The 26517-nt window shown below is 40.4% G+C and overlaps 1 protein-coding gene across 2 annotated transcripts in view; it reads left to right on the forward strand.

Moving 5' to 3' along the window:
• The window catches only part of kiaa0355 (uncharacterized protein KIAA0355 homolog), a 63068-nt gene that overhangs the window by 17760 nt on the left and 18791 nt on the right, over nucleotides 1–26517 (forward strand). For both annotated transcript variants that reach the window (XM_004913560.4, XM_002935788.5), the window contains exons 2-6: nucleotides 3903–5227; nucleotides 16099–16299; nucleotides 23569–23709; nucleotides 24516–24611; nucleotides 25859–26020. In XM_004913560.4, the coding sequence (XP_004913617.2) occupies nucleotides 4733–5227; nucleotides 16099–16299; nucleotides 23569–23709; nucleotides 24516–24611; nucleotides 25859–26020 (1095 nt within the window). In that variant the 5' untranslated portion in view covers nucleotides 3903–4732. The remainder of the gene's footprint in view (nucleotides 1–3902; nucleotides 5228–16098; nucleotides 16300–23568; nucleotides 23710–24515; nucleotides 24612–25858; nucleotides 26021–26517) is intronic.

A 26517-nucleotide genomic window follows, 5' to 3' on the forward strand; every position in this document is an offset into this window, starting at 1 on the left:
GAATGGAACTTTTTACCAGGTGAGCTGCTGATGATTCTGGGCACTGAGTTCTTCTCCTGGAAAATGTGGAATTGACAATACTCTAAACCTCATACTCTTCAGAACCAAGAATATGAACAGATGGAGGTGGAAACAAGATTAAAGCCTTCAGCTAAAAACATAAGAAATTCTTTACTCCATCTGACAATTCAGCATTACCATTACAGTGTTCATGCTCCTTTAAAGCTACCTGATCAAAATTTTTAGTCCTGCCTGATCAACGAGATAACTGATATCCAAGGCTTTTACCAATATGGGTCGATTCGTCTTCCACCATACATGCACTGATTATCGTTTTGTACACCTTTAAAAGTATTCTTGGTTTTTCAGATCTTGTCTTGACTGGAAGAAGTGTGGGTTGGGAATCTACTTAAATGGCAGACGTGGCAACACCTTTTCCAAAGTAAAGACGGCAATAACCATGGAAGCTTTCAATTGAAATCCGTCTGTTTTATTTACATTGGAGTTTTCACTAAGTTTTAACAGTGCATAACTCAAGTAAAAGCAACTCACAGTTTACTTTTGTCAGGTTCAGTGGCAGTCTGTCTATATAGGTCTTGGTCGTGGCAGTTTTAAACAGACCTTGGTCTGGGGCTGCCACCTTCTCAAAAAATTTTTACCGGTGGGCAGTTCTGGTAAGGTGGGTGCTAACTCTGGTAAGAGTGCCGCACACACAAGGACTTGATACAAAAGAAAAAGTGTTTTTTTGACCTGCACCAAGGGCATTTGGACTTGTATAGGGTGTGCTCCTCCCTGTGAACTATATATACACTGCTCAAAAAAAATAAAGGGAACACTTAAACAACACAATGTAACTCCAAGTCAATCACTCTTCTGTGAAATCAAACTGTCCGCTTAGGTAGCAACACTGATTGCCAATTTCACATGCTGTTGTGCAAATGGAATAGACAACAGGTGGAAATTATAGGCAATTAGTAAGACATCCCCAATAAAGGAGTGGTCCTGCAGGTGGTGACCACAGAACACTTCTCAGTGCCTATGCTTTCTGGCTGATGTTTTGGTCACTTTTGAATGCTGGCGGTGCTTTCACTCTAGTGGTAGCATGAGATGGAGTCTACAACCCACACAAATGGCTCAGGTAGTGCAGCTCATCCAGGATGGCACATCAGTGCGAGCTGTGGCAAGAAGGTTTGCTGTGTCTGTCAGCGTAGTGTCCAGAGTATGGAGGCGCTACCAGGAGACGGGCCACTACATCAGGAGACGTGGAAGAGGGCTTAGGAGGGCAACAACCCAGCAGCAGGTCCGCTACCTCCGCCTTTGTGCAAGGAGGAACAGAGTCCTGCAAAATGACCTCCAGCGGACCACAAATGTGCATGTGTCTGCTCAAACGGTCAGAAACAGACTCCATGAGGATGGAATGAGGGCCCAACGTCCACAGGTGGGGGGTTGTGCTTACAGACCAACACCATGCAGGACGTTTGGCATTTGCCAGAGAACACCAAGATTGGCAGATTCACCACTGGCACCCCGTGCTCTTCACAGATGAAAGCAGGTTTACACTGAGCACATGTAACAGACGTGACAGAGTCTGGAGACTCCATGGAGAACGTTCTGCTGTCTGCAACATTCTCCAGCATGACCGGTTTGGCAATGGGTCAGTAATGGTGTGGGAGGCATTTCTCTTGGGGGCCACACAACCCTCTGTGCTCGCCAGAGGTAGCCTGACTGCCATTAGGTACCGAGATGAGATCCTCAGACCCCTTGTTAGACCATATGCTGGTGCGGTTGGCCCTGGATTCCTCCTAATGCAAGACAATGCTAGATCTGATGTGGCTGGAGTGTGTCAGCAGTTCCTGCAAGATGAAGGCATTGATGCTATGGACTGGCCTGCCCATTCCCCAGACCTGGCACATATGGGACATCATGTCTCGCTCCATCCACCAACGCCACGTTGCACCACAGTCTGTCCAGGAGTTGGTGGATGCTTTAGTCCAGGTCTGGGAGGAGATCCCTAAGGAGACCATCCGCCACCTCATCAGGAGCATGCCTGGGTGTTGTAGGGAGGTCATACAGGCACGTGGAGGCCACACACACTACTGAGCATAATTTTGACTTGTTCTAAGGACATTACATCAAAGTTGGATCAGCCTGTAGTAGTGTTTTCCACTTTAATTGTGTGACTCCAAATCTGACCTCCATGGACTGGATTCAATGGAAATTTGATTTCCATTGATGATTTTTGTCTGATTTTGTTGTCAGCACATTCATCTATGTAAAGAACAAAGTATTTTATAAGAATATTTAATTCATTCAGATCTAGGATGTCTTATGTGTTCCCTTTATTTTTTTTGAGCAGTGTATAATTGTATATCTCCTCAGGCAACTGTCTCAAATTGTATTTCATAGTGGTTTAAGGATGAGTACCAGATACTAAATTAATATTTTGCTACATGGGTTTTCATGCATTATACATTCATTTTTATTTAGGCTACATGATTTTATTTATCTTTTACGTTGCTATATATAGATTTTAACTAGGAAAATTCTTCTCAAGAATTTTCAAAGAAATCTATTAACTGTCCGTTGCTTTTGAAGTGCAGATTGTTTAGTAGATAGCATGTAGTTCTATAAAGAGAAACCTATGATGGTACATAGGTAACACATGAGAAGATCTAATTTTTTTCAGAAGCTATTTTTGTCTGTCCTGACTCCTACAAAGGAAATGCCAGCGAGTTGGTTGTGTCTCTGTACCTTAGAACAAACATCTGTTTGTATTTTAGGATGATGGGGGTAGTTAATCAGTATTTATTATGTTTGACTTTTGACGTATGGAAATATTGTTCATAAATGGAACCTGTGGGATATTAAATGTCATGTTAAATATAATACTGTTTCCTATTATATCTCGAGATTTTATTTAACTTTGAATTTTTTTAAATACTCAAAAAGGACAGCACTACTTTCATTTATTTTGAGCCTGTTAATTCAGATATTTTTGTTTCCTGCAATGCTATTGTGAGTTGGAAATGTGAAACATGGTTGTATAAAGAATATACAGGTATGGAATTCCTAATCCAGAAACCTGTTACCTAGCTCCAAATTATGGGAAGGCCACCTTCCATAGAAACAGTAGCTTGTACTTTATTCTAAAGTGCACAAACCAGTATCCGTGGCAAACCAATCATGTTGGCTTTGATTGATTTTCAAATGTTTTTGGTGATCCAGATTTTGAAACGATAACCAATACAGAAAACCCCAGGTATGGCATTCTGGATAATTGAGCCCACACCTTTAGAGATGTGAAATCAATTTTTACGGTATCCAAATTGAAGAAGGCCCCTTATCTAGAAATTTCCCTGATACCAAATATTCCAGTACCTGAACAACACTTTCCTTTCTTCCATCCACTTTCTGTTCTCTTTTTTTTTTTTCTCCTTCCCCTTTGTTGCACCCTATATATAATTTATCTAAGGGCAGTGCAAAATTGGGGTTGTTTTGAATAGCATGTGGTGCATGGTTTTTTAGGCAGTTAACATAAGGGCCAATAGAGTCTTTGTGCTCTTAAAAATTACAGCTGACCAAAAAAAAAACAGGTTCACATCCATTGGCCTCAACAAAAATTGTTTAACTGTGACCTAGAATTTCAAACTTAGCTGTACTGTACTCGCCTCAGTTGTCTGAGGTAAGGGTCTGTTGCTTGCTGCGATTAGTCTTCCTTTTTGTAGTCTTTAGTTTATATAGTATATGACTATCTATAAAAGAAAGTAAAAGTTATTTTAAGTATTGTTTTTGTCCTCTGCTCTCCAGTATAATGTATGCTTAGTTTTTCATGGCTGCAGGAATTTGAAGTAATAAAGCCACGGATTGTACTTTAACCCCTCTCTTTTGCTTTCCTTTCACAGGAAATGACCTAGAGGCCTTACAGTTACATTGTGTGCATTCTTGCTCCAGACTACCATCCACAGAAGATTCAATCTGGAAACTGCACTTGTTTCCGTTGTAACATTATTAACTACCTCAATAAACACAGAGGAAGAGGAGGGAGCTTCCAACAGCAAATCTCTTGTTTTACCAACTTGCATTCAGATTGTCTCTCTGATCAGAGATGAGAAGGACACAATATTAAGGGCACTTCGAATTTTGCAGACTGGATCTGCTAGAGATTAAACATTTTTTTTTTATTTTTAATTTTGTTTTGCTGTTTTTTTTGTCTGTCTGTTTTGTTTCTGCGAATGAAGAAGGTTTTCATCGCTGTTGATCAGTGTTTTTGTTCCCTGAGGAGGAGTGGATTCCATATATGAAGCTCCAAGTTGCTTGGCATTTAAAGGATTATTGAAGTCCCCCCCCCTCTTAATTTTCTTGCTTTAGACTAATTAATGTCCCTTGGCTGGCACTGAACAATTTATTCAGCTTGTACTTTTGTACTTCTCTTGTCTGCAGCTGTTTGAAGGGTCAATACAGTACTTAAAAAACAATTACTTCAGCTGGCTTCAAAAATACAAGTTGTGAACTGCAGCAGGACTGCAAGGAATACTACAAAATTCTTAAGTCAGGAAAATCACTGCCTTTATCACTGCTTATAAAGATTACCCAGAGCCTGCCTTTTGGAAATGCCTTTTACAAAACCTGTGTATGCTAACTTCCTTTATTATTTGACATAGCCGGTCAACTGAAGTTGTATTTCTGTGGCACAGCAAGTTAACTTAGGTAGCCTGTGAATTGTAGGACACATATGTATTGCTGCAGTGCTCAGGAAAGTAAAATGGACTACAAGAGGCGGTTTTTGCTTGGCGGGTCCAAGCAGAAGGGGCAGCAACACCAGCAGTACCAGATGCCAGAGCTCAGCCGGACTCTGAGTGCACCTTTAGCATCCACAACTGCAGCGCCATCCCTACTTTCCTTGGGTAATAGTGGCAGTTGCCCACATTCTTCAGCCCATACCACCCCTATTGCAGACATCCAGCAGGGAATCTCTAAGTACCTGGATGCTCTTAATGTTTTCTGCCGCGCCAGCACTTTCCTTACAGACCTTTTCAGCAGCGTTTTCCGAAATTCGCACTACTCTAAGGCAGCTATGCAACTGAAAGACGTGCAGGAACATGTCATGGAGGCCGCCAGTCGACTTACAGCAGCAATAAAACCAGAGATTGCAAAAATGTTGATGGAGCTAAGTGCTGGAGCTGCTAACTTTAAAGATCAGAATGAGTTCAGTCTGCAGGACATAGAGGTCAGTGTATTTGTTTTTGTACATAATACTATAATATCAACATGGATGTAAATCTGTAAATCATTTGTATCAGCAGTTATTCTGCATTTTTTTTTCAACAAAACTTATTTGTGTGCTTTGTCTTTTCCTTTTGAGAATGAAAATGTGGATATCCATTTCAGTTGCTGTGGATAGGCTTGCACAAGGTTATTCAGACTCAGTAAAGTTAGACATTTTGAAATGGTCTTGTGTGAATACACTGTCATAAATTAGATCAACTACGAATATACTGTAGAACAGTGCTGTCCAACTCCTGCGGTGCCGAGGGCCGGAATTTCTCTCGCATACATGGTGGAGGGCCGCTAATGGAAGCCAGTTGTGGCCACTCCCCCATTTTAAACCACACCCACTTCAAACCACACCCATTTTATCACAATGTTCGCTGCAGGGATATCAACACCATCATTCATATGTTAAAGAATTAAATTGTCATATTAAGACACGCCCTTAAATCCATATGCCTCCTCCCCTGTGGATAGCACAGCAACCCCCAGCATATAATTACACACCTTAGGGACCATTTAATGGCTATTTCCAACTGCGAACAAACCCCTGCCAGGTTCACCTCCCACAGGCAGCATAGGGCAGGCAGAGTATGGCACACACAGGCAGCACTCTGCCTGCCCTATGCTGCCTGTGTGTGCCATACTCTGCCTGCCCTATGCTGCCTGTGTGTGCCATTCTCTGCCTGCCCGATGCTGCCTGTGCGTGCCATACTCTGCCTGTCCTATGCTGCCTGTGGGTGCCATACTCTGCCTGTCCTATGCTGCCTGTGGGTGCCATACCCTCCCTGCCCTATGCTGTCTGTGTGTGCCATACCCTCCCTGCCCTATGCTGCCTATGTGCCATACTCTGCCTACCCTACGCAGCATAGTCCAGGCAGTACATACAATGTCTGAGGTGTGAAGAGGTGAACAATGTGGGTGATTATAGCCTGAGCCTGAGGTGTGAACACTGCGGGTGTGAACAATGCAGAAACTAAAAGGTGTGAAAACACAGGGGATTACATTTTTAAACAATACAGAGGGATTACAGCCTGAATCTGAGGTGAGAACCATGCAGGGGGCCAGTTAATCTCAGTACTGATACAATTTAAAGCTTACACAAAGGTAAGCCATCAAAGCAGCCAGACAGGTGGGGGGCCACACAGAGGGGGGTTGAGGGCCGCCAGTTGGACAGCACTCCTGTAGAACATTGCTGTCCAACTGGCGGCCCGCAACCCCCCTCTGTGTGGCCCCCCACCTGTCTGGCTGATTTCATGGCTTACCTTTGTGTAAACTTTAAATGGTATCAGTACTGAGATTAACTGGCCCCCTGCATTGCTCACGCCTCAGATTCAGGCTGTAATCCCTCTGTATTGTTTAATCATGAAATCCCCTGTACTGTTCACACCTTTTTAATGCCTTCATTGTTTTCCCCCTGCATTGTTCACACCTCAGGCTCAGGCTGTAATCACCCACATTGTTCACCTGTTCACACCTCAGACATTCCCTCTGACACATCCAGCATTGTGTCTCTGTATGCTGCCTGTGTGTGCCATAGGGCAGGCATAGTGTGGCACACATAGGCAGGGGAGGGCAGGAATAGTATGGCACACATAGGCAGGGGAGGGCAGGCATAGTATGGCACACATAGGCAGGGGAGGGCAAGCATAGTATGGCACACACAGGCAGGGGAGGGCAGGCATAGTATAGCACACATAGGCAGGGGAGGGCAGGCAGAGTATGGCAGTACTCTGCCTGCTCTATGCCTCCCCTATGCTGCCTGTGTGTGCCATACTCTGCCTGCCCTATGTTGCCTGTGTGTACCATACTCTGCCTTTTCGTATGTTGCCTGTGTGTGCCATACTCTGCCTTTCCTATGCTGCCTGTGTGTGCCATACTCTGCCTTTCCTGTGCTGCTTGTGTGTGCCATATGCCTGCCCTATGCTGCCCGTGTGTGCCATACTCTGCCTTTTCTTATGTAGCCTGTGTGTGCCTTACTCTCCCTGCCCTATGCTGCCTGTAGGAGGTGAACCTGGCAGGGGTTTGTTCTGAGAGTTTGTTAGTATTTGGAAATAGCCATTATATGGTCCCTAAGGTGTGTAATTACACACCTTAGGTACCATATAATGGCTATTTCCAAATGCTGGTGGTTGCTGTGCTATCCACAGAAGAGGAGGAGGCATATGGATTTAAGTGTATGTCTTAATATGACATAATATAATTCTTTCACATATGAATGAAGGGTGATATCCCTTCAGTGAGCACCAACCGTTGGGTTTTTTCTGTGTTGCCACCATTAATGTGGGGATGGTCTTAAAAGCTCTTGTGATAACATGGGTGTAGTTTGAAGTAGGTGTGGTTTAAAAAAGGGGAGTGGTCAAAACTGGCTTCCATTATCGGCCCTCCACCATGTAGGCCAGAAAAATTCTGGCCCTCGGTACCACAGAAGTTTGACAGCACTGCTGTAGAACATCATTTACAATGGGGTATTGAGTTAGATTAAAGGTATTTAGCATATATCTCAGTTTAGCAGGTAAAACTCAGATTTGTAAGTAATTGGACCCAAATATGGATTTCAGTCCAGTGCACTGTTGTCTTATGAAGATGTAAAAGAATGGGCCACTGAGAATAACACATTTGAAACCTCTGATAACCAAAGTAATGCACATTTCACCATTATATCTCAGCACTACATTTGTAAGTGTATAGTATTCTTAGCAGTGTGTCACTTGTGCAACAGTTGCCTATAGATTTCCCCTAAAACAGTTTGGGAAATGTGGCATTAAGCAATTGCTGCTAGTTATTTTTCTGAGCCATAGCTAGAAACCAGTGGTAGTAAGACTGTGTTCGGAAGCAAATAATCTTCTGCTAGGGCAAAATGAATGTTCTTTTGTGCATGGTTAAGGATGGAAACAAAACATTTGTTGTTTTTCTCCATAGAATACCTCATGGTGTTATATATTTGCATTGCATTTCGGTCAAACAGCTTTCCATAGATGACAGAGGAACAATTCTTGACAGACATTTAGTTGATCCATTAAACATGCTATATATTAGATTGATGAGTTGTGCTAAAGTCTGCCAAGGGGTTTAGATTTTGCAGTTCTGTAAACAATCCTCTGAAGTCTCTCTCTATTTTGGAACAAAATAAAGCCACCTCCTAAGATTTCCCTCTGTATCTCCTGGCAAATCCTATTTGTGAAATGATTGAAACTCCCATGTTCTCCTCTTAGTGTAGTTTATTTCCTTTCTCTGTTATCATGACCAGGCCAGATTTCCACTGTTCCTTGCCAACAAATACAGATTCCAGTCTTTGGTGTGCAAAACTGTGAAACTAACACATTTCTAAATTGTGCTGTTTTGTAGGTGAAGGTAAAATGAGTCAAGTTCTATCTCCAGCATGAAGCAGAGATTTAAGCCTTGTATAGAAATATGCTCTACCTATACTTTCAGTGAATCTGTATTTTTATACTATAGTAGAGTTCTACTTGAAGTAAAATAGGTACATTTTAATGCAAGCCCTCTTGGTTGGGTAAACTCTTACACTCTTACAAGCATAATGAGGGTACAGCGCTGCGTACATAAGTAGCGCTTTATAAATAAAAATATACATACATACAAGTATGGGGTTATATAATAATAAAAGGTACAGATCTGCTATGTGTCCAACTATAACCACCATAACTGTGTCATAACTGTTGTGAAAACTACAAATCCATTTTGATGATGGGGGACTTTTAATTCACAATAGCTTCAGGGCCATTTCAAGGACAACTTCGATTTTGCCCAGTGCAATGTGATTTTGAGATATAAGGCATCAAATATCTGTTGGTGTTGCTTCTATCTGAGATTTGTGTGATGGTGTATTGGAGAGAGAACAAATTGAAATAACAACTGCAAAATCAAATCTTATGCTCTGATTGGAAAGAATATTTCTCCTGTTATTTCTTGCCTTTCAAAACGTTGACCTTTCTTTATATTTTTGTTGCCATTTTGTAGAATGGAAATGTATTGCTGACATTTTAAACAGGTGATAACGTTTTCTTCATTTTTTTCGTTTTGGACAATATGTATACCAAGCACTGTTTATAGACTCCATTCTATGTTTTTCTGCCAGCAAAATATGACGTTAAGTTATTTGAGAGTCCTTGCTTTATTGATGTTGTTGCAGACATTGTGACTAAAATAGAATTTCCATTTCCTCCTTCAGGACCCAGCTGTTTTGTTAAAGGAAACTGGCTCTCTAAACTATCTTTTTTTTTTTTTTTTTTTAACTTATGTCCATAGCCTGGACTTTTTTTAAGGAAGGGAGGCTGTTCTTAGATCGAGCTATATTCCAAAGTTTCCACTCCAAACACACAAAAAACTATAGATTATAGCCAGGCTATAAGATACAGCTCTGTGTGCTTTGAAAACACAGAAAGAAAACAATAACTAATCAATCTCTGGAAAATGTTTATCAACCAGATATAAAAACCACTGAAAACAAACAAAAAAAAAAAACCAAGCAGAATTCCCAGGGGTGATTTGTGAAATAGAAGAAGAGACAAATGGATAATCATCTACCCCTAGCAGTTACATACAAACCTCACTTGGAGGTCCTTGTTTGCAAGGGAGCTACAACTAGTACTCCATTACTTGGATGGAAACCAATACTTTCATCCAAGGATGAAAAACTGCTCTCATGCAAACAGTCCCCAAACCTTGAACAGCTTATTGTGCAGAGTTTTGGGGATGCCCCAGAAGATGGTGGCATTTCCCCCTTGTAGACACATGTGATTTTGGACTTGTGCCCACATCCTTAGTGTTTAAAAATGCGGACAAGGGAGGGATGGTCGTAGTTTTGGATACTGTAACGTATAGAGCTGAGGCTATGCGACAGTTACAGAATGTATCCACTTACCAAATTATACGGTCCAACCCTACAGATAGTTTTTTTTTAAATTCTTAAGGATTTGGTTTTCAAGGCATATACCAATGGGGTTATTAGTTTGAGGATTAGGAACTACTTAATCCCTAATGAGACAAAGATTCCAGTTTTCTATCATCTGCCCAAGGTGCACAAAGTGGAACGTCCACCTGTGGGCAGACCTATTGTGTCTGGTGTGCAGTCTCAATGAGACATTGTCAGAATATATTGACGTTTTACTACAGCCTTTGGTCTTACGTTTGGCCTCTTATGTACGAGACACTAAGCATATTTTGCAAATTTTGGGTGATTTTGGGTGGCACGAGTCTTATTCTTGGGGCACGGTGGATGTGGTCTCTCTACTCTTGTATCCCACATGATAAGGGTCTAATAGCTATTTCGTATCCTTTGGATAGATACAGCGCATATGATAGGTCGTTGAAGGATTTTATTCTAGACGCCATCTCTGATTTATTAACACATAATTTTTTAAAGTTTGATGGCATTTTTTTACCTCCAAAGATGTGGGACAGCAATGGGTGCGAAATTCGCACCCTCCTATGCCAACCTTTATATGGGTTGGTGGGAGGAGTCCCACATCTTTGGGGGAGCACTGCCTTTGGTGACACACATTGCACTGTATAGGAGGTATGTGGATGACCTCATTTTTATATGGAAAGGCACCGAAAGTGAATTCTCGCACTTTGTGAGAATGATGGATGCCAATGATTTAAATTTAAAATTCACGAGTTTGTTTAATTCCACACGAATCACTTTTTTAGACCTTGAATTGAGAGGTGTTGGTATTTCAATTGAGACTGACACATTCAGGAAGTCTTGCTCAGGGAATTCACTCTTGAGGGCTGATTCGTGCCATCTCAGTCACTTTTATAGAGGGATCCCTCTGGGCCAATTCTATAGACTGCGGAGAAACTGTAGCACTGACGAGGCCTTCATCAAACAAGCTTGTCTTTTGAGAAACCATTTCCTAGAGGATGAAACTTCTGGTTCCGGCTTTTAGGAAATCTCTACAGAAGGATAGGTCTGAATTACTAAGGGATAAATGTGGGGATGGGGCTAAAAAAAGGACATAATATCCCAACCTTTGTAACAGCCTATAGTAGACAGTTCTATGAAATTAAGAATATTATACAGAATCTTCTTCCTGTTCTGTATGATTCTCACCTTGCCCCAATTTTGGAAAATGGTTGCAGATTTGTTTCGCGTAGGGCCCCCACTCTCCCACAGTTCTAGGGCAAAAACCAGCTAAATTTACGTGGCTAACTACATATGGAACCTATCCTTGTGGTGCATTACGTGCACCCATATTAATCGGTCTACAGTATTTAGGAGTTCAGTTACACAAAGGACTTTTGAGATGCGTTTTTATGCTAACTGTAACACCCGTTATGTGGTCTACCTGCTGACCTGTGCTCGCTGCTCTATACAATATGTGGGCTGTACAATTCGTCCACTGAAATGCAGAATGCGAGAAGATATTGGAAATATTGTTGCAAGAAATGGAAACAGTCCGGTCTCTAAGCATTTTATTAACTGTTGCAATGGAAATGAGTCTTTGTTACAAATCCAAGTAATTGATAGAATTTTTCCTGATGAGAGAGGCAGCAATATGTGGAATAAACTTCTGAGAGTGGAGGTGAAATGGATTTTTATGTTAGGCACTCGCCATCCACATGGTTTGAATTCAATTTTCGATATAAGCTGTTATGTTCCCTCTAAGTGAGTTTACCAAGGTATCTGTGTTTTTGGCTTTGTTTTCTTCCTTTTTGTGTTTTGTTTTATTTTAATTGGTTCAATTTGTGATGTCATCAGCTAGTGGACTATTTAAACTGTGTATTTGCTATCGTCTGTATGCCTATGATTAAGTGCCCATGCGCACGAAACGCGTCAGGCATTTTAAAAGGAAATGAATAAAAGCTAATGTTTTAGATACCTTGGCCGTTCGGTGTGCTGATTAAAGCCGTTTTCATTTTTGTGCCCACATATACAGCACAGATAGGGTACAAACACAACATTCTCATATGAAACACACAATACAGGACTTTTACTGCTATTCATCAGATGTGATTTATCTAATAATGTGCCTTTTTGAAAAAAAATAAATAAATAAAAAATGGAAGAAGGGATCCAGTTCTCAGCCTGAAAACTATAGGGCTGTTAATTTGACATCAGTGGTGGGAAAGCTTTTGGAATGGGTAATAAGGGGTTAAATACTTATGCATTGCAAATCACAATACTATGAGTTTGTTCCAGCATGTTTTTATGCATATTTGATCACGTGAGGCCAATTTACTTCTATGAGGATGTGAGCAGGAACCTAGATTCTGGCATGGCAGTAGATGTAAACTACTTAGACTTTGCTAAAGCATTTAATACAGTACCACACAGAAGGCCATTTTGCTTTTTAACTTGTTTATTAATGCCCTTTAGGTGAGCATTGAACATACTGTCTCAATCTTCGCTGAGGATAATAAATTGTGCAAAACTGTAAGTTTCCTGCAGAATGCTGCCACTTTACAGAAAGAATTGACTTAATTTGAAAATCGGCAGATAACTGGCAGATGTGGTTCAATGTTAATAAGAGCAAGGTTAGATTAATACACTAAATAGCATTGTTTTAGGGATATCCTTAACTGAGAGTGGTAAGGGGATTTTTTGTGGATAACACACTGTGTAAGCCTAGGCAGTGTCATACAGTCACTAATTAAGCAAATAAAGGTGGGGAGGAGATCCGTGCACCAGAGGCCACCCCTTTAGACTAGAGAAACAGAACTCTCAGTTGAAGGAGCATAAGGGGTTCTTCATGGTGAGGCTGTGGAATGCCAGGTGATGTACTGAGCTGCTTGGATGATTTTTAGAACAAGCATAATATCAAAGGCTATTCCTAACTACAGTTAGACAGTTAGTATAGGTATTGATGATATATATAGTTTATATATGTGTTCGTATAGATAGATTGATAGAAGTATGTGTATATATGTGCACTGGGATTTATTTGGAGGGTTTAAACTTGAAACTTTTTTTTGCATTTTCGGAAACCATGTGCAACAATTATGATCTGTGACCTCCGGGCTGCATGTATTGGGCAGGTTTGATTTTCTGTCAGATCGGGGGCTGAATCAGTTTGTTGATGCAATCTTCCATCCAATGGCACCTATGCCTGCCTTTGTTATTTGAACATTTGGCTCTAGGATATTAGCCCGACATGGCCCACCTTTTAGGTGACCATATCGGGTGAAGATCTGCTTGCTTGGCTACCTTGCCAAATGAGCAAATCTTCTCATGTATGGCACATTTATGTGGATGATTGCTCATGTGACTAAAACTTTGTTTTTTCCTTTCTGACCAAAGCAGAAGCCCTGTCTTGATTTATGGCAGTAATTCTAGATAGATTTCATTCTGGCACACAGGGAGACTAGTCGCCCGCGACAAATCTCCCTTGTCACGGGCGACTAATCTCCCCGAACTACCATCCCACCGGCGAAAATGTAAGTCGCCGGTGGGATGGCACATGCTGCGCAGGCGATTTCGGCAAATCGCCAAAAACGCCTCGCAAGGCAACTTCGGCGATTTGACGAAATCGCCTGCGTAGCGTGTGCCATCCCACCGGCGACTTACATTTTCGCCGGTGGGATGGCAATCCGGGGAGATTAGTCGCCCGCGAACAGGGAGATTTGTTGCGGGCGACTAATCTCCCCGTGTGCCAGAGCCCTTACTCTTATTTATCTTTCTATACAATTGGAAAGATTACAATATACATTAAGATGATAAAAGGAAACCATGAGATTGTGAGTGTCACAACCTCAGGGCCGTGAGTTCCCAGACATAGGGCAGGACCCAAAGAGCAAACAGTTGGTATCACAGGATGAGGCGTTTATTGGAGAAATGGCAAGTAGCCATCAGCATGTTTCCATAAGCCAGTAGGTGGTAGCCAGCCTGCACTCTTGTTCCTTAGGGAATAGGGAAATACACCCAGTTGGGGGGAATCTTCTTGCCGCAGCTAAGGTAGATTCCAGGGGAACACAGGGGAGGGGGTCCTGCCGTAGCTAAGGTTACACCCCAGACAAAAGGCTGCTTGGAACTGTTGGAAGCCACCTTTGTAGCCAGAAAGGGAACAGCCCCTGTTGTAAAACCAAAACAGGATTTGACTCCTTCTGCCAACCCAAAGGCAGCTTACAGAGGGACCAATCATAGCTAATCCCACTGGGCCTATGGGAAGCCACCTAGTGAGCATGCCCAGTTCAGTCTTTTGCATTTACTAGACAGAGCACTGCTCTCACAAGGGGTAACTATGTTTATTGTGTCACTATGGGGTCTGGCTCTGTGTGCCTTCACAATAGGGGCAATTACATGGGGAGGGCCAGACAGAGCCGGCTGGCTACACACAATACACACCTAGATGAGATTAACCTACACAATGCATTTGCTATAACAGGTAGGAGGGGGCAGGGGGTACATTTCAGCATAAACAGAAATATCTAATAGTTTCATCCAACTTATACAGTTTGTTATGTCACAGTGAGGTTGTAGCACTGTACTAATACTTTACCAAATAATTTGGAAACATTCCACAGCGGACCTCCAGTCAGATGACAATATAATGGAAAGTACAGCTAATGCATAATTCATTTCAGCTGAATGTGTTGATGTGCTCTATAACAGTGTCTCAGTCATCAGGCACTTCTTTGTTAGAGAAGAAATGCCTCTTTTATTTAAAACATGAAGAAAGAGTAGATGAAGAAAGAGATCATACATTTACACTGATACACACCATGAGCTTAGCCTGATTTACATGTTTATATGTCAATATCTATGATATGATGACCATAAACACATGAACAGATTACTGTATGAAACTCCAGGGCAAACCTATACATTCTTTGTACATAACAACTGATGTCTGTGTTAGACACAAAGTGAACTGCCAACATCTTTGTATCAACATTGATGTTTTGCATAGTTGATGGTTACAGAGTTAACAAGTAAATTGTCTGGCATCTTCATCTATGGCCCCATAACAGTGATGGGATCAGTTCAGGCAGCTTTTACACTATTTTAAGTCCACCTGGTCTTAAATTCTGCATACATTGGAAGATCTATTAATTTCCATACGGGCATATCTTTGTCCCCCATGCTCTTAAGCAAAATGGGCTGACTGACTTCTCGGCCAAAGATTGGTCCATACTGCAGACGTATGGAGACCTGTTGGGAATAGATCAGTTCATTGTGAACATGTACAGATGTATACAGTTCAATGCAAAAAAGTGTATACTGAATCTTTTTTCTCCTCTCCAATAATTTCTACATGTGTTAAAAGGACCAGGTTTATTTCTGGGGTTAAAAATGCTTTTAAGTAAGGGAATATGTAATTATGAAATGTTCAAGACAGCAAACTGCCATTTTAAAGTTTAGGACAAATATGTTCCTCTTCTTAGGCTGAGGGCAATACATCGTTTTTGTTTTGTTTCTGCATCTTCTCAACAGTTATGGGAGGTTATAGTTATAGGAGGTTTTAACTTTAAAAACATGACTTTTTTCATAATTCCGTATGATTTGCTGGAAGATATTGATATGATTCCTTTTATAATGCATGTAGAAAGCTTTATCATACAGAGAAAACATGTTTGTCGTTGTCAAGGCAGCTTTGAGATAGTAGTGTTCTGACAGGGTTTGGGTGGTTATCCCCTCAAAACACTGGATTTTCTGTACAAGCCAGGCTGTGGTGTAAATAAATTGCTAATTGGTTTTGATGGGAGTGCCAATCGTGTTTTGCTCATGTTCAGTGAGTTGTGTGCTTACTGTCTGGCTGGACAATAAGGGAAACAGGAGCATAACAAAATATTGAGGGAGAATAACTTGAGTTGAAAGCAAAAAAACAGAATTTATTTATTCATTTTTATTTATTTATTTTTTGACAGGTACTTGGTCGCTGTTTTTTGACAGTGATGCAGGTTCATTTTCAGTTTCTATCCCAAGCTTTGCAAAAAGTTCAGCCAGTAGCCCATTCATGTTTTGCTGAGGCAATTTTACAAGAGCGGAAGAGTTCTTCAGGAGCTTCAGATCTGAACCCTACAAGAGAGATGGAGGAGGCAGTGAGATCCTGGAGAGGTGCTACGGAGGTGAGTACTGTAGATTATGTAGGTGCCCTAGAAGAGCATGCCCCAAAATGTTTTGATTTTTTGATTTGATTGCACAATCTGTACCCCTGTTTCTTAAAGGAGAAGGAAAGGCAAAATCTATTAAGCACACTATTAAAAAGTACTACTATTGCTGTGTAAAAACGCTATATTCCTGGCTTGCCTAATGAAAGAATTACAGAGGTACACATACTAGAACTTACATGCTTGTTTCAGTGAACGGTGCCGCCATCTTGTCCAGCGTGTCTGTATGGGCTGAAAAGCACAAGCCAGCTCCCCGCTCCTGTTACAAAGATTCTGCAGCTCCACAAACCCTCCGCTCCTGCCACAAACCCCCCCAAGCTCCACAAACTCCCGCTCCTGCCACAAACAGTCGCCGCTCGCAGCACCTACCCGCCCCCCTTTCCCCCTCCTGCTTGTCAAAGAAGTCGGCGACGCTGCGTCGTCATGGGAACCGGACGCTTCTGCCCTCTGCGCATGCGCCGCCTGCAGTAACAAGTCGCTCAGTCTTGGGGGAGCGATGCATTATGGGAATCTTCTCTACCCAGCTCAGCGTTTTTTTTCTCTGTTTGGCTTCTGATCTTCTGAACGGGTGAAGTATGGGGAGACTTAAGGGCACTATTGAGAGAACTGAAGGTAAGCCTGCAGCTTGGGATTAACTCTTTATTAGCCTTTCCTTCTCCTTTAACCTGGGGTTCCATAATAGTCCTTTACTGCAGCTCCTAGCATATATAATCAGAGGGTACAGTGATGGTGACACCTTTAGTTTTGTGATTTAATCTTCTCTTTGGGAGCAGCACTGACATAAACCCACCACATTAGTAAAATATATTGCTGTAAAAACCACTCCACTTCCTCATATAGAGAAAGATAGTGCTTTCTGTAGGGGTACAAAAAATAAACTTTCTTGTAAACTCCTCTCTGCTCTTTTTTAAAGATGCTTTTAACTCATTTTCCCTTACTTGATGATATTTATGCCTATCTGCCATTCTTGCATAAATGATCTAATCTAGCACTGGGGGCTGAAAGGCTAATCTTGCAAGCAGTCCCCCCCCAGTGCAAGCAAACACATGTAGATGACAACAGAGGAATAGCAAAGGAATCAGTGGGGTGCAACAACACCAGAATTATGAGCAGGACTGAAGGCCTGGTCTAGTGGTAGGTAGACACGGTACATGTCTAGCCACCCCCACCCCCAAGCGATGTTCCCTATGCATGTGCCTCTTCTGTCTACCATTAGTTCCCCCCCTGTCATTAAGTCCAACACACTCTTAAAGGAGAGTTGACCTATGTCCAATTTACATAGAAAGGAAAATGGTCTAAAGGACATGAAGGTTCATTTTTATGAAGAATACAATTCTGAAAAGACCTGAGAAGTGTCACACTCCATTTAATCCTAGCTTTGAGATGTAGTTTAGCAACATCTGAAGACCCAAATTTAAAAGACACATTAACCCAAAAAATAATTATTTGCCTTATAAAACATAATTCTAAGCAACATTGCAGTATTCATTCATTTCAAAATGGTTTTTATGTTATTTGTATATATAATTGCTATTATTATTAAGTAATGTTTGCCAGTCCTTTTCTGTTCTCTGCCCTGGTGCCTCTGGCATTTGAAAATGTAACACAAGCCAGCAGAGTGATGGACCTGTCTTGCTGGATGAGACTGTCCTTTGCAACATTGTTTAAATATATCATAACATAATATGTCATAACCAGAAGTTAAGCAAATACTGCTTTCATTAGCAATTACATTTACAAATAACTTTTAAACCACTAGATTTTTTTTTAATGAATTCATAATGAAAAGTTGCTTAGAATTGTTTTCTGTATTATGTGGCAGAAAATTATTTTTTCAGACTCTACACGTAGACAGATCTACTGATTTATAATTTATTTTCACATGTGGTTTATTATTGTTTTATTAAATGCCAACATATATTGAAGCACAGTACAATAAATGGGCAAATACATTGAAAATACTGATTACATACACAAAAATAACTGATGCAAGTGCTAAAGGGGCCCTGCTCAAAGGAGCTTACATTCTAAAAGACTTTAGCTGCTTTTTATTGTATTGGTGGCATAAACTGTTGCTTTTCCCAATGCTGTTAAGATATGTGTAATAGGTTTGAATGCAGGTCTTTTGTAACATGACCCAGTTTTTCTTGCTTTTCAGTCCTTAAGTCAAAATGAGCTTCTAAACTGTGTGTAGTAAGCTATCAGCAAAACATGCATGTAGAGGCATGATGGCACTTTTACTTGTATTCACAGGCTCAGTATAAATTTAAATGATCCACTCTACCCAGCCCAGTGCCTGTGAAGCATTCTTTCCTTCAGTTGTTAGCCCACTATGGAATATGACTTTGCTGAATGTTGCAATATTTTTTTCTGGAGGAGTGTAGTGAAGCCTACAAGAGATTGAAAAGAATGTTTAAAAGACCAGTCTTAATTACATTTAGTAAAGCTGAGCTTCACACAACCTATTACAAGCTTGAATTATTTAATTGCATGCTCAGGGTTATTCTGTAATTTTACAAGCTAGGAACTTTCATTGGCATTTGGGCACTGCAGATATAAGATTTGCTTTATAGAAAGTTTAAAGTATGTAATAATATGCCTCACACTGTACCTAATTGCTAAAGAAATATCTTTATATATACTTTGTTTTCTGCTACTGTGCCCTCCAATACTATCTTTTATTAATTCTCTGTCAGTGCCACTATGTTCCTTCCCCTGTTGCCCCTGCAACTATGAACAATCTGCACACGCGCCAAAATTCTAATTTTGTGTTGATTTGCCTGTCACCATGGCAACCATCTTAGGGTGTTGTGATTGGTGCGTGCTTACTGAAGGCAGGGCTTTGCAGGGATCAGTACAAGGCGCACTTGTATATATTTATGAGCATGTACTGCCTGTTGATTCTACGTTCTGAGCATGTTCATCGGTCTTGGTCTTAGAGAAGGAGAGGTCATAGGAATTTCTTTAATTTAAGTCAGTGGTTTTTACTATGATTAAACGGGCATTTGAAATTAAAAACTGCTTGACAAAGATAAGAATGAACATGATAGATGGTAACACTAAGGGGCTGATTTATCAAAGTACGAGTTAGAATCCTGAAACGGGAAAAATTCGGATTAAATACGATAATTTCTGATGATCGCAAATATCACTAAAATGCTTAAGAAAAAAATCGTATTGGTCATGATAATATCGTATTGGCGATCCGAAAGTCAAAGTTTTTGTATCCGAACGATCGTAAACGGCGGGAAAACCTTTCTGACTTTGATCCTTGTGTGCATGAATTTGGAAGGCTACCATAGGACTCAATGGCACTCTGCAGCTCCAACCTGGCCCAAGGAAAGTCACGATACCGAAGCTTGAATTAATCCGAAACTTTCGTACTCGGCGCAACAATATGATTTTGTCGCACAAATTTTGGTGCAAAGTACGAAAAAGTTGCAGAAAATACGCACAGTATGAACAAATACAAATTTTTTGTATTGTATACCTGTCATACTTTAATAAATTTGCCCCTAGGGGTATGCCTTTCAATGGAGGTTAATTCTTTTCTAGCCTTTCCTTGCCCTTTAATGCCAAATACCATGTACACAGTATTTTCTATGGAAAATTATGCATCAGTTTTAAAAATTAATATTGTTATATAAAAATAGCTATTGTTCACTGTGCACAGGTTCTGGGTGAAGAAATTATATACTGTGCAGTGTTTTATTAACAAGAATATAAAGTGTTTATTTTATTTTCTTCATAATGTGTGACTAAAGAAATTGGTGTATTGTTGAAACAAAGCTGAAAAAGTAGGTCAAAAATGCAAAACTTTGTGTAGATCTATTGTACTATCCCAAAATCACAGCAGTCCTTTAGCAGTGAAGGTATTTGCTTTCAAAGATGCCTCCTGTATCTTACTATTTCCTTTCTCTTGATTCACAGCACATGCTTTGGGCAGTATAAATAGATTACCCCCTTTTTTTTGTTCGAACTGTTCTTAGGGGACAGTTTTCAGTGATTTTTATTTTAATCCCAGTTTAGCTGTAGTTTATCGAACAGAGTATTCTCAGATATGTTGACAAACCTGCTTACAAGTTACCTTAAAACACCCAAGAGGTTCCTAGAACATAATTGGAAACAGTGTGAGATGTTACTTGCATATATTGTATCACAAAACCTTGGTTGTATTGTATTGTGGTTTCAATCTGACATACTCAATAACTGGTTTTGTTGTTTGTGCCAGTCACTGTTGGCCCTGTTACTCTGTTTGCTGCTCATTGTTAATTGTTTCTCTTTCAGTAGAACATGCATTCTGACCTTTCTTTCTGTTTTCGTTGCATTTTAATGGGAGCAGTCCTTCAAATGTGGGAGACACTGTGGGCGATTATTATACAGCTTTTGTGCTTTTTATTGTTGTAAAGCTATTAATGCTGAAAAGCCTAAAATGGTTTAAGAAAGCACTACTGCAACTGCCTTCCAGCTTGTGCTACAGTTTGTATTTAAAGGCTGATGCCACACAGGGCTGATTCTCAGCCTGCGGGAAGAATAAGCCCCTCCACTGGCATCAGCCTCTTACCTGGCCTGTACCCGCAACCATTGTGTTGGCCTGGGTAAAACACACTTTGTGGATATTGGCAAAAAAACCCCGCAAGATTTCGGATGCAGGCCAGGTAGGAGGGGCTGCATTTTTTCCTCAGACCGAGAATTGGCCTTGCGTGGCATCAGCCTATGGGTGCAGAAGTCCAAACATGTATTTGGTATCTTAGCTAAACGGTTATCAGATCATGTCCCATATGAACTTGAACCAGACTATGCTTTCTTTCTCCTAGGATCTCCTTATTATTTTAAGTATTATAGCCTTTCCAACTGCCTTTAGTATTCTGTTTTATTTTTATGCAAATCTGCTTATTTTTGCCATATGCTTATTACCCTTATTACGATTATAGCCTTTATAGATAAAGTCTTAAAATAAGTAGTAATAAAGGAAATAGTTTTGTTTAAAAGCGCAGTTATTGTAATAAGCTTTCTTTCATTTGAGACAGGTGTTGGGCCTTGATTTACTGGCTTGCATCTTAAATACTGCTGTGTACAAAGTACAGCTATTTTGGTCTCCTCTCTAGACACACAAGAGTTTATACAACTATCCCAGTCAGTTTCTTTTAATGAAATGGAATCTCATACTTGTGTTTGACAAGATACTGCATATAAATGTACTTTCAGTCCTTCATAACTGGAGAACTATTGTTTTATATTTTTGCATACTGCAAGTCATTTAGGAAGAGTATTTGTCCCCAGATCACCTCTTCACTTCCCTTAGCTACTTGATGTGTTTACTTTTTAATTGCAAGAATGTGTATGAAGTTAAAATTGTGCCTGAGCTTTCAGAAGGAGCTGCGCTAGCATTAGAACTGCATTAGAACCTATTGTTTCTCCTACTGTCATGTTACTGAAGGAGTACCAAGCCAGACTTGTATTTCTTACTATTGAGTGCTATTCTGATATATACTGGGAGCTGCTATCTTGTTACCTTCCCATTGTTTTTATGATCGGCTGCTGGGAGGGGGATGATATCACTCCAACTTGCAGATCAGCAGTAAAGTGTGACTGAAGTTTATTAGAGCACAAGTTACATAGTTGTGGCACCCTGGGAAATGATGAATATGGCTAGCCCCATGTGAAATTTCAAAATTAAATATAAAAATGTACCAGCCCTCATTTCAGCCAGGACATCCAAAAAATAACATCTGGCTGCAGCTCTGATCTGATCATGTTTTAGTAGGTTAAACACTGGGTGAATTTGCACTTGAGCAGTAACCCATGCCAACCAAAAAAAGTGTAATTTTAGTGTTCTACCTGCAGGTGGTTAAAAAAAAAAGCCAATAGCTGATTGGTTGCTTTGGGTTACTACCCTTGTTCAAATTAGCCTAGTGTTTATAAATGCGCCCTAGTATGTCCCTTTTTAGACTTTAAGCATTAGTAGTCTTTATCTACTTTTAGAACTAGGGTTTATCTACGAGCATCTCTAGAGTGCTGTTTCTTTTCTTTAATAAGAATTTCAACACCACATTCATTATTAAAATGATTGTGTTATGATATGTTTAGTGTGCATTATAATGGGGAGTGTAGATGGAATAATGTTTGGCTTAATATGTTTTGTGAAATTCTAGTTTTAGTTGAAGATACATTTGTATTTATATATTTTTGAAGGTGGGTGGATATATAATTTTCTTTAATAAAAGCTCACACTGACCTCATATTTAATTTCCATGGTTACCAGATGCATATTTGTAATTACATAAACTGCAAAATCAGAATGTCTGTTTTTATTCAGGTGCATTGTAATTTTTTATATGTTTGTTTTACAGTGTATTACAAGCTAAAAGATTCATGGCATTAGATGAATGTTTTCATAATCTTGATAATAAAGCTGCATTTTAGGCTAAATTCAGCTGTATATTTGCAAGATGCCATTGGCTGTGGTTGACACACACACTCTCTCTCCTCTCTTCTCTCTTCTCTCCTCTCTTCTCTCCTCTCTCCTCTCTTCTCTCTCTCTTCTCACTTCACTCTTCTCTCTCTCTCTCTCTCTCCCCTTCCCTCCCCCACACACCAGTCAGGCCTGTTATCACAATCTATAAGCTTTTTTGTTACTCACATGATAGCAATTTATTTTAACCATACAAGTGATATTAACCCTATCCTTCAAGTTAAGCAGGCCCATTTTAGGACAGTCCAGCTTTATAGATTGGCTTTATAGCACTGAAATAATATAGGCATGCGTAAAAAAATGCATAAACTTTGTCATACATTTTAATGCAGGGGAATAATGGTGATCATGTTGTAATGTCCTTTAGCTCATCATCTAGGTTTTATTTCCTTTGTGTTATCACCATTGTCTTGCACTTAACACTGTAGTTTTGTATTTTGACCCACTTTCTGGCATGCCCTACTATGGCTTTTACTAATCATCAATTGTGGAATAGGCTAAGATATTTCTCTGTGCCTACTTTCTCCATCCTTCTTTTTCCCACTCTGTGGGCATCATTTATTAACACTGGGCAAATTGCTCATGGCTGAAAGAATATGTAGTCACAGATTGATTGCTGTGGGTTACTGCGGGTTACTGCCCAGGTTCATATTTGTCCAGTGTTTATAAATAAGTTAAATTAGATAAATTAGTTAATTGAATGTACTTATTAATATTACCTTGGTTGCTGTCATGTGTTATTATTATTACAGGCTACATGCCGTCTGCGTGAGAGGGGATGTGATGGCTGTTTAGCTGGAATAGAGGTCCAGCAGCTTTTTTGCTCTCAAAGCTTAGCAATACCAGACCATCACTTGAAGGAGCTGAACATGAAAATTGACAGTACTTTACAGGTATCTTTTTTCCAATCTTTTGAATCAGGAATGTGTCTGTTGCATATGTACACTGTACCATTTTTTTTTTTCCATTTTAGTTTTCAAAATCAGGTTGGAAGGATGCACATGGGATATGGAAGAGAGGGGTTAGGATAATGTCCCAAGGAGACATTAGCGATGCCTAGGCCTTTCCACTTGCAATTCCCTTTGTTGCCAGTGGGAAGGCATTTTGAGGAGATTAGTCCCTCATGGTAGCCGAGATATATTGTGGGCGGCTAATCTCTCTGAAATGCCTTTCCACTGGCAACAAAGGGAATCACAGGTGGAAAGGCCTACATCGTTTCAGTTTTCCAAAGTCACATAAAGTTTTCTCCTGCAGGCAACAGATCTATCACAGGCGACTAATCTCTTTATAGGACATTACCCTTAGTATGGGGAGGTAACTACTAAAACAGTACACTCTACTTAAGACTTTCTATCCATCTAATATATTGTAGTTGTTTATATAATAGGGATGCACCACAATTGTTTGATTGGCAGAATCCTACACAAAACTTTATATACATGAATGCAAAAGCATATATTGGAATGCTCAAATATGTTTTTATTATAGTGTTTCTATTGGTACAATGTCTTAATAAAGCTCATAGCTTTGCTCTCTTGTAATGTTTTATGTGGGAGATTTTGGGAAAGCCCAAGATAGGTGCAGTGCTGTCTGCACATGAAAGAAGATAACTGTGGGCTGCTAGTGAGATAAGAGGACCTGTCTGTTATTCTTTGGATAATGCACTCAGCCACAACACATTTTTATCTTTATTTCCTAGGCTTATAAAATAGCATTGGAAAGTTTAGGTCACTGTGAATACGCAATGAAGGCTGGCTTTCACCTAAATCCAAAGGCTATTGAAGAACGTTTAAAGGTAAGGTAAACATGAAATAATTTTGCTGCTTCTTGGCTTATTTCATGAAGTGTACTGTAAATAATAAAATGAAAGGATCAGTAAAGCTAGCCACACATGCCCTTATTTGGTTAAGCAGTTTGGTTGATATCAACCTCACTGCCTAACTGTCTGAACATTCATGCCAGCTCGGGGTAATTTATGACAGACCAATGAAACTGTATGGTGCGTCAGTAGATGATGAAAGGAGCTTTGGATGGCCACCTTAAAGGAGAAGGAAAGGTAAAAACTAAGAAAGCTTTATCAGAATGGTCTATTTAAATACGGCAATAAGCACTCACAGAAAAGCTGCACCTCTATCAAAAGAAACACTTGTGTCCTTTTTTTTGTAAACATATGTTCTTCAGTACCAGACTTCCTCTCTTAGAAAAATACTTCAGTCTGTGCAGCTACTAATGGCTAGAGCTGCAGCAGGAAGCTAGAGAGACCAAGCTAAAATGGCAGCTGCTATCTTGAACAAACGAAGGGAGTTTCTAGGGCTGTTTACTCAGGTATGGTAAAGCTTTCTGCAGAATAAACAGTGTTCTAGGCAGCACTAATGTGGCAAATCTATTTGCAGTAAAATGCCAAAATGACTTCCCTTCTCCTTTAACATGCCGTAGAACACATTAAACAAGTCAGTATTCAGCACCTATTGACTTTATCTTGTTTGGTAACGATGAGCGAAAAATTAGCAAAACTTTGGAAAAATTTACAAAATGTGACTTTTTTGACATGCGCAACTTTTTGGATGCAAATTTTCTGTGGCAAAATTTTTTGCCCCTTCACAAAAAAATTGCAAAAAATGTGCTTATCACTATTGTTTTGCATAAAGAGTTCATTTTGGGCAGACCCGTTTTTGTGTTGAAGGGCTAGGACCTTCTCAGTATGTGTGTGGCCAGTGATTACAGTTGTTACCACAAGAGAGGACCAGCCAAGGAATGGAACCTTTTCAGGAAGGTACTGGGGAGCACTAGCAAATTGACATTTTTCATGTCATAGTGCTGCTGCACGGTTCTTTGGAAATAATTAGCAGCCTTGTGACTAGATTACACAACAGTGAACTATATGTATTTCCTTGAGTAAACATTTGTATTGCCCCATAGCCTTTATTTCACTAATGCCTATACAGTGCATGAATGTGCATGATTGTCTTTATTGGACCTTTATTTTTAAAATTTGACCTGTTTTAGACACTAACATTACCAGTTTATAATTTTATTCTTTAGGACTGTTGTAACGAAGCTGAGGCACAGCAGGCAGGAAGGAGACAGACACCACCTCAGCCAATACAGTGTGAGCTTCCAACCATACCTGTCCAAATAGGCCCCCACTTTTTGAAGGGAACATCGTTTAATGAGTCCACAACAGAGAATCTTAAACTAAAAACGGTAAATATTTGTTTTGGTTTTTTTTGCTTTTGTTTTTGGCAAATCACCGCTCTGTGTATGCCATCCCACCGGGGATTTACATTCAAGCCAGTGGGATGGCATTTCGGGAAGATTAGTCGCCCGCAACAAATCTCCCCGTCTGTCACGGCCCTTAAGGGCTCTGGTACACGGGGATTTCGGGAAATCGCCGAAAAAGCCTCGCGAGTCTTTTTCGGCGATTTGCGCGAAATCGCGCCGCCGCGTCTGCCATCCCGCCGGCGACTTACATGTTCGCCGGTGGGATGGCAGAGGGAAGGCAACTCGGGGAGATTAGTCGCCCGCGAGCAGGGAGTTTTGCCGCGGGCGACTAATCTCCCCGTGTACCAGAGCCCTAAGAGTACAAAATCTACATGGCAGGAGTAGATAAAAAGCCACACTACCAGCTGTCTGTGTGGAGGTCAATACTGTTTTCATGCAACAGTTGGAGTTTGTCTAATCTCGCTGGGGCTGTATAAATG

This window comes from Xenopus tropicalis, chromosome 4 (genome assembly GCF_000004195.4).
Source record: "Xenopus tropicalis strain Nigerian chromosome 4, UCB_Xtro_10.0, whole genome shotgun sequence".
NCBI classification, from domain to species: domain Eukaryota; kingdom Metazoa; phylum Chordata; class Amphibia; order Anura; family Pipidae; genus Xenopus; species Xenopus tropicalis.